Source organism: Eucalyptus grandis, chromosome 9 (assembly GCF_016545825.1).
Source record: "Eucalyptus grandis isolate ANBG69807.140 chromosome 9, ASM1654582v1, whole genome shotgun sequence".
In the NCBI taxonomy this organism is placed as follows: Eukaryota; Viridiplantae; Streptophyta; class Magnoliopsida; order Myrtales; family Myrtaceae; genus Eucalyptus; species Eucalyptus grandis.
This window is the reverse complement of record NC_052620.1, coordinates 5,976,992-5,986,041: the sequence shown is the minus strand read 5'-3', so window position 1 is coordinate 5,986,041 and position 9,050 is coordinate 5,976,992. Positions and strand designations below refer to the sequence as shown.

The 9,050-nt window shown below is 39.8% G+C and overlaps 1 protein-coding gene across 1 annotated transcript; it reads right to left on the bottom strand.

The window, feature by feature from the left end:
* Positions 1 to 6,509: 6,509 nt before the first annotated feature.
* Positions 6,510 to 8,305, bottom strand: LOC104420179 (tyrosine N-monooxygenase). The gene is made up of 2 exons (XM_010032072.3): positions 7,403 to 8,305; positions 6,510 to 7,136 (listed from the first exon to the last, which is right to left on the bottom strand). Exons 1-2 carry the CDS (start codon positions 8,303 to 8,305, stop codon positions 6,510 to 6,512), a joined length of 1,530 nt encoding a protein of 509 aa, XP_010030374.3.
* Positions 8,306 to 9,050: the final 745 nt, after the last annotated feature.

The following is a 9,050-nucleotide window of genomic DNA, read 5'->3' as shown; positions in this document are numbered from 1 at the left end:
GGAGAAGAAGACAGAAGTCTCATGCTCTGACACTGACATTGACAAAGGGAGTTCGAGCAGAGTCAAAAAGGTGGACAAGACAGAGGGTGGCGGGAGAGAGAGAAAAGGAGAGAGCATCAAAAAAGGTCTTTGTCCCAGTCCTTCACCGCGGCCCCTTCATCGTCGCACCAGACCAGTCGATCCCTCGTCCGGCGACATCACTCACCATAATCAGCGAGCTCCTCCCGGAAGCCAACAACCATCGCTCCTCCCTCCTCCCAGCGTAGCCGCGGATCCGTGCCTCGCCAGTCCAGCAATTTCATGGCCACCGGGATCCTGCAATCTAGGTGTTCCAGCGAGTTCTTTGCTCCTCAGCCCTGGTAGTCCCTGCACAACGACGCTGAACTGGCCCCCACTCCGACGAGAGCCAGCCGAATTGCAGCCAGCGACGCTGACTCTCGCCACCTGCTGCTCCCTGCTCGTGACTGCACCAGTGACCACGAGCCGTTCCAATCCTCTCAGCCGCTGCCTCACCTGAAGCGAGCCCGTACCAGACTGAGCCGAGGAGTCCCCGTTGCGAGCCGTTGCTTTTCCCCCCTGCCGTGCCACTCCTGTCAGTGACACGACTCTAAGGCGTCGCTGCCTCAGTCCAGGCGACGAAGCTCGTGATCCGATGACAGCATGGCAGCCAAGCCCAGCTTCACCGAACAATCCCAATTGCGCGTAGCTGTGCCAGAGGTGTGATCCGTGAATGTGGCGGTGAAGAAGTACTGAAGGAGTGTACTTGAATCAGTCACAAGCAAGAAGAGCCCAAGTGGCAAAATTCTGATGTGGTGATTATGTGTAAGAGGGTTCGGTGGGTGCAGCAACTCATCGTCTCGCGTGCTCAATAGACACGACGTACCCAACTGAGATCGTCTCTTCTCGACGTGCACCACCACCATCGGCCGCGAGCCACCGTGATCCACCACCGTAATTCCTATGATAATTGTTCGCTCAAATTCGGAAACGTCATCTAAGGTAATATGCTATTTGATTCAATATTGATATATATAGTTGCCTAATTTGAATTTACCGTGTCCTTAATTAGACGTCTTGAAGATGTGCCATAACATAAGTTTTTTTTTTTTTTTTGAGTATCCATGAATTATGATAATTTCCTAATTTCGCAACATATAATGATTGACAATCCGATTTTATACCTAAAATACGACCCGCGATCATGTGGAAAATTGACCCCATCTTATGTCCAAGACATGATTCGTTGATTTTATCTATTTCCAAATTTAGATGGATATGAATAATATCTTGTGTGATTGATGTGTTTGATATGGATGTAATTTCTTTCCAATTATGATTGGTTTGAATTAATTTTGTTTTTATAAAGAAAAATCATAAATAACATTGCATGTTTAGGCATAGATTTCAATTACTTTTCTAGGATAGATGTTTATTTGATTTTATTCTAGAAAGATTGGGTAATTTGCTATTTTGAATTAGTATTTAGAATGACTTATATCCTAGTTCAAATTATATTTTATTCTAATCTTGATAGTTTATTTTGGGAATTTAGTTAATTTCAAATTTTATGAAAAAAATACAAAAAATACCGTGTGAGTGTCAAATAATTTAAATTGCATCATCCCTGCCATGTCATTGCCCACATATCATCTAGTAATCATATGTTAGGTTCATGAAAATGTGTCATGCTAGAATAATTGCATATTAATTTTGCTTGTCATTAGAAATTGCATGTTAGGTCATTTAATATAAAATTGCGTGTCACGTTAGAATAGGCATGCTTTGCACGTCATCATACTAGAATAGTTCCATAAGGACTTTTTTCCATCATTAGAATTAGGTCTTTTGCTTGTCATGTTAGAATAATATATATAATTGTCGTAAGAATTAGGATATTCATATATCGCATGTCATGTTAAATTAATAGCGTACATTGCATATAGCTTAGTTGTCATTAAATAAGAGATAACTTTAAAAAAAAAACTTTTAGTGAAATTGCGTGTTAATTAGAATCATAAAAAGTTGTTGATGTGATTTTCTAAGTAACATTGCAGATTTTTTCGTAACTTCAAGGAAAATAATTCTCCCATTTTCTCACAATTTATTTAATGTTTTGATTATCGAGTGTTAAATAATGGTTGCACACTCGCCAAATCAACTCATATTTTATGGAGTAAATTAAAATTAATGCAAATTGCTTGCAAAATATTTTTGTAAATAAAAGAAAAAAGGTACCGAAAGGGCATTAGAGTAATCTAGCATAATCAGGTCCTTAAACTCATTTAATCTTTGGCTCGTAGAAGTAAGGTATATCTCTTGATACTTTACTTGGGTATATAATTGATCCACCACAAATTGATTAGTGGCGACTCCTAGATAAGAATTTTGTATGTTAAATACTTGAACCTTAAATTATGAGTTGGTATGGGCTTGGGAGAGCTTGAGCTAATTCTAGACTTAGTAATACATTAGTTGAAACCCTAGGTGGGTGCCACCCAAGGTGAGGTCGCGACATAGTGGTTAGCTCTGATATGAAGAGAATCACAAAAGTGAAGAAGATGATGGCGTTGTAGTTTGCTATGAAAGACTTGGGAGAGGCTAGGAAGTTCTTACGCATGAAAATCATGAGGGACAAGACAAATAAGAAATTATTACTATCGCAAGAAAACTATGTGAACATGCTGTTGAAGAGATTTAATATGGATAAGACAAAACCGGTTGCAACTTCTCTAATAAGTCACTTCAAACTTTTTAAGGATATGTGTCCAAGTTCTTAGGCTTAAAAAGATGAGATTGCGACAGTTGTTGTCCTGACCCTACCCTCAAATGTGAACTGGCTAAGGGTTGGCTAATGGATTACTAAGCTTACAACGGTAGTCTCATATGCATAAGCAGTGGGAAGTTTGGTGTATGCTATGGTGAGCACAAGACTAGTCATCGGACAAGCAGTGAAAGTTGGGAGTCGATAATTGCAGAACTTGGGCAAAGAGCATTAACATTCACTAAAATGCATATCAAGATATGCAGTAGATATATCAAATTGGGCTCTTTGCTATAGAGGCACATATCTAGAGTTGTAGGGTTATGTGGATGCAGATCTCTAGGATGATCAAGATAGTGGTAAAAGTACTACTGGATATGTCTTTAAAGTTGCAGGTATAAGAGTGAGATGATATTTCAACGACATAAAGTAGTGGCTCTATTGACAACACAAGCAAAGTATGTGACAATCACAGAAGCCTCCAAGGGAATATTGTGGTTATAAGATCACACGGAGGAGCTACATCGAGAGTAGCCAGTGAGCACACTATGGAGTGATAGTTAAAGCACAATGAACTTAGCAAAGAATGCAACTTATCACTCAAGAATTAGACATATCAAGAGGCACTATCATTTCATTAGGTTAGTATCAAAAGATAATGAGTTAAATCTATAGAAAATTGATGGCTTGAAAAATTCAATTGACAATAGAGAAAAACAAACTTCTATACTACTATCATTGGTATTTCTTTGTCTTAATTGATGAGGAGTTTTGCAGAGGCATAAGTTTATTACTAGTTTATGAAGTAGATGTATGCAAAGTTGTATGGTGCATCTAGTGTATTTGTCTTTGAGTGAGAGATCGTTGATGGGTGAAACCAAACCTTTTTAATAAGGCATTTTTTTGTATTTTCCCTTCATTTTTCTTTTAGGTTAAAAGTCAAACCTCATATATCAGCTATTAAGAGGCTACGTCTATGAATGGTTGAGAAGAAAATAGAGAGAAGAAAAAGAGAGGCCATGACAGCCAAAAGAAAGGAAAAAAGTGAATGTATGTGGCAGGAGTAAATGGTTTCAAGTTCCCCTATAATTTGGAACCCATCTGCTAGAACGGATTTTCTAATTTTTGGAACCCAGAACCTACTTTGTCACATATTTCAAGGTTAGTTCCAAGGCCTACCCAACTTCTACCTATTCTCCTAATTGAAAGATTGTAGTGAATCATCATCTCTAATAATCACAATTTATTACGAAAATACACAAAAATTATGAAATATTAATAAAGTGAAAGTCTTAGTCATGGATATTACTAGAAATGTAAGTTCAAACTAATGGATTCAAATTATATATTTATCGTTAGACACCATGGGATGCTACAAGATTGCGCGAAAACATAGAATAATAAGAATACATGAAGACTTATTTTAGATTTGAGGTTCCACAATTTTTTAAATTTGGAATATACCCTGCATATCATAGATTCTGGAACTAGACCAATTCTCAGGTTCCTAGTTCTACCTTAGAACCATGCTTAACCCTAACATTCAGTAAAGAGAGAAGAAGAAAAGTGATTTTTTCTTTGTGAGTATTTTCAATCTCTTTGTGCCCTAACTTTGAGAGAAGATAATCATCGTCTTTGTACTTTCTTCAAAGTCTAAAGGATTCTTAGGGTGCCTCTGGCCGGAGATGTACAATGTTTTGGTGAAATTCGATAACAAATTTTTTAGTGTGTTCTTTCGATTCTGTAATTTAGTTATTATATGCTGAATAATGTGGATTATTTACTTGTGTCATCTTTTGGAATCGGTGTGAGATTTGTATCAGATGGTAGATAGAGCCTTGATACATCGGAATTTTCTTTATAAAAGGAGCATGAAGGGTAGTGATCTTGTCCGAAACTCCTAGTGTGTCAAGTGCAAGCCACACATGGGTGAAGTAATCTAGAGCAACGCAGTCGCTCGCAGTCCTTCGATCTCCAACAAGTGCTTGGACACCGGCCTTCCTCAAAGGCCACCACGGTTGCCGGCATCGTCAGCCTGATAATGCCCCGATGACCATCATCACAACCTCCCTCCATATAAAATTGTCTTTTATCTAATGTTTGTTTTGTTTTTTTGTTTGTTTTGTTTAGTATTTTTTTTTTTTTTTTTTGCGGGCAAATCTGTCGTCGTTTCCTAGCTTGAGGCACCTCCCCATATATGCTGAATTGGACTTAGTCTTGGAAATTTGTTATAATCATAAGATGGATGACTAGTTAGCCGATTAAATTTTGCATACCAGATAAATGGTTTGGTACTCGAATACCTTACAAATTGGAATATTGAACTATTATGTTACCCACCAACTCGATGATTAAATAGTTTCCAAGTCAGAATCTTGGTGAATGGATATTCTGCATGTGCCATTACCACATGGACCATTGTTTTATATCATCCTTTTTATTACCTTTTGGAGCAAAGCCTTGTAGAGAGGTAAAATACACATTGGACTATCCTAACGAGAGGTCAAGAGGAAGTTCATTCAACGGAAGCCTACAGAATGCATCATCTCTTAGACGAAGAACCTCAACCCTAAAAGACATTCATTTTTACGAGGTGCTTTCTGGCCTTAATGATGACGTTGAATTTGGACCTCTAAGACGACCAATCATCTCCTTCACACAAATCCTAACCCATGCTCACTGCCCAAGTTCAATCTTTTACTTAGGTCGTCGATGTCTACATCCTTGTAACTAGAGGGGAGGTCAGAGCCACCAGTTCTCTAACATCAGGGATCCGTTTAAATGGTCAAATTATCAATGAAGTAAAGAAAAAACCCCAAAATTAGACCTTTCTTGTCTTTTCAAAGGTACATGCTAAAAGGGATTCAGAGTGGCGTTGATGTTAGAGAAGGGGCAGAAAAAAATGATCGAAAGTTGAGGAAGCCAGCAATCTCTTTCTATCTCCATGCGCCATCTGAGAGTATAAAGAAAAATACGAAATCACAAGTGTCTTGTCACGTGCTAATCACAAAGATAAAATGAAATGGCGCGTAAGGAATAAAAAGAGAATACAAATCATTTGTAAATGTTTAGAATGGAAGTTTTGATGTGTTTGGTGGCGGAGCTGCTGTGCATCAAGGGATGACAGCACAGAAATGGGGACGTGACGCAAGTTCAACACATCGAGCGATGATAGCACAGTAGTCATCGGACATGTGATTAGTTTCTCCAAATAAGCCCATTCTTTACATCATATTGTAAGTGCTATTGCCCCCTAAGTCTCTAGGACCCTAAAGAAGGATATGGCCCAGAATCCTTCAAATCCTTCTTGAAGGCGCGGGTTTGAGAACCCGTACAAATTGTTAATGAGACTTGCCTCGAAAGGTGGAGTGCTCTTTCTCCTATATTGCATAGATCACAGAAAAAAAGAAAAAAGAGAGAAAAAAAACCTCCTCTGGTTTCTTTTGTAATTAAGCGTTGGAGGACCGTCTAAGGTCGAAAGGTGGAGGCTTCTTCGTTTGTGTGGCGTGAATTAGGCATCATCACACCATCTCTTCACTAGCTATTAAGGCTTAAAGTTGTATTATCTTCATAATTTGATATTCTAAAGTGCACTTTGAGGGTATTAGTGAACTGAAAAACCTCATATTGGCTGATCTTTAAGGGAAAGGAGCAAATAATAAATCGAAATTATTCATTATTCCACTCAAATCACTAGAGCATACAACAAGCTAAGCAACGTCAACTTTCACTTTCTTGCAAGTAATTCTCAAGGATAGAGATGCAATGGCAAACGTGGCTCTGCATGAGCAATGAGCGGATCGGCAAGAGACAGATCCTCAAAGGACTCATCAAGATTGATGCTTGTGACATTAGGCAGTGCCATCCAATTAAACCCTTGAACCATCCTAGCGAGAAGCATGACGGTCATCGCAGTCCCAAGCATTGAAGCCACGCAGCCACGCCGCCCTGTGCTGAAGGAAATGAAGCGTAAGTCTGGCTCTGTGAGCTGAACTTCAGTGCAGTCGCTAGTAAAGTGCCGCTCTGGCCTAAACTCGAGTGGCTTGTTCCAGACCTTAGGGTTTCGCCCGAGGCCAAGACGGCTCAATAGCACGTGACTTCCCTTTGGGATAAAGTAGCCAGCGACAATGGCATCAGACATGGCCACGTGCGGAGGGATGAAAGGTGCGATTGGATGGAGCCTGAAGGTTTCTCGAATGCATGCTTTGATATAGTTAAGATGTGGGATGTCACATTCTTGAACTAGTCTCTCTTTACCAACGACCCTGTCCAATTCCTCCGTTGCTGTCTTGAGGATTTCGGGTTGGTTTATCATCTCGGCCATAGCCCATTCAACTGCGTTTGAGGGGTTGTCAACAGTGGCAAACATTATTTCCTGCAAATATAGATTTTGATTGGTTTTGTTATTGTACTTCATCCATAAATTTCCTAATGTATCGTTAAGACCCTCAAAATTTATTGGAAGACAAAAAAGACAATGCATATAGGATATAATTCAAGTGAAATTGAGTTTCTGTTAATGTAACGATACAACTTTGACGATGTATTATACTATAGAGATCTGTTTGACATACGCATACACAAGTAAAAAAAGGTTTGCTTAAAGAAAAAGAAGCTAGTATGTACATGTTTGTATCTTACCGTTACTTGTGCTTTGATTTCTTCAGGCGTAAGAAGTGGCTTTCCCTCTGAATCTTTGAGCGTAGCCAGAACATCGAGCAAATCATGAGGATCATTGCTGGTAGATTCCTCGTTCAAATTGCCGAACCTCCTCCATTTTCCGATCCTTGCATCAATTATGGGATCATGATAGTTGTTTACAGTGCTGACAGCCTCTTTAACAAACTTCTCGTGACCATCTAAATCAAGCCCTACCAACCAAGGAAAATAGTCAGATATGCAAAATGCGTATAAATACTTAAGTATAGTAAATATCGCCTCGACGTGTTCTTCCTCAGCAATGGTTGGTCCCCCGTCCGCCCTTTCCTCTCCGAAGTATCTTTTACCAAACATTAATTTCCGGATCACGTTTCCAGTATATTGTCTGGCGGCGGTCCTCACATTGACAGTTCTGCTCGAGCTTGTGCTTCGGTTGTAAATGTACTTGACCAAGTTGTCCGCTTCCTCGGTTCTTTTATCCTTGAGCCAATGATGTCTCGCGGGGGAAATAATTTCCGAAACTATAACTCTCCTCATTTTCATCCATTGGTCGCCATAAGGACTTAGGATGGTTGTGAGGAATCCGCCGCTATATGTTCGTGTTGCCATCGAAGTAGGCCTTGATGAAAATGTCGCATCGTGCTTCTTAAGGAATTCTCGGGCGATTTCGGGACATGTCACGGGAATGACATGAACATTGCCGAGCCGAATACATGCAATGTCAGTGTCCATCTCCTTCATGAGGCGATGTATCCACCGGAATACTGGCTTTTGGCTCAGCATTTCGGGCACACAGCCAATGATGGGCCATGGGGCAGGACCGGGGGGAAGTTGTGGCACATATCTTCCATTTTTGTGGATACTACCGAACTTAAATTTTGTCATGTGTGTGAGAAAAAGGATCAGCACTATGAAGAGAAGGGCTACAGAAATGGTGGAGAACATTTTGTTTGCTTTGGAAAGTTTAGGAGAAGCTAGGGTTCAGAGGATCTATGCATTTTCTTGTTTCTCCTTGGAGAGATAGTCACCTATAAATAGGCAAGTCATGGTGCTCATCACATAGCAAAGGATTCAGATTGACCGAAGTGTCAATAATTTACTGAAGTCTACGTTAATTATTTCTTTTTTGGACACGTCTCTTATGGTCTCGGTCATTGTTTAGTCTCTAGACTAATAGGTAAGAGTTCTCATAAGAAACCTCGTAACTTTTTGCGCGTTTAGTCCAGAAAACCAAAACCTGCCTGGATTGCAATGTAATTGATAAACACGTGCCGGGTTTGGAATATTGTTAGAAGAAAAATGAGACGCACTCACCATGAGTGACCGCAAGAAGTCACTCATGGTTCTCTTCACTCAAAGGCTTAGCAGTTCATCGAAAGCCCATAACATGCGAATCCACTACTGTTGGACGAAAGAATGATTAGAGATGCTTCCAGCAAGGAATATATCAAAGAGTTGGTGCTGGGCTAGTCAAAAATCAAAATTTATCAGAAGCTTGGTCTAAAATTCCTGAAAAATTAGCTTTTTATGATTATATTGGTAATAATCCAGCAAAGGGGGATCATTCAGAGTGGGTTCAATGGACAACGGGGATGGAATAGCTGTTGGGTGGTTAGGAAATCCTATCTTT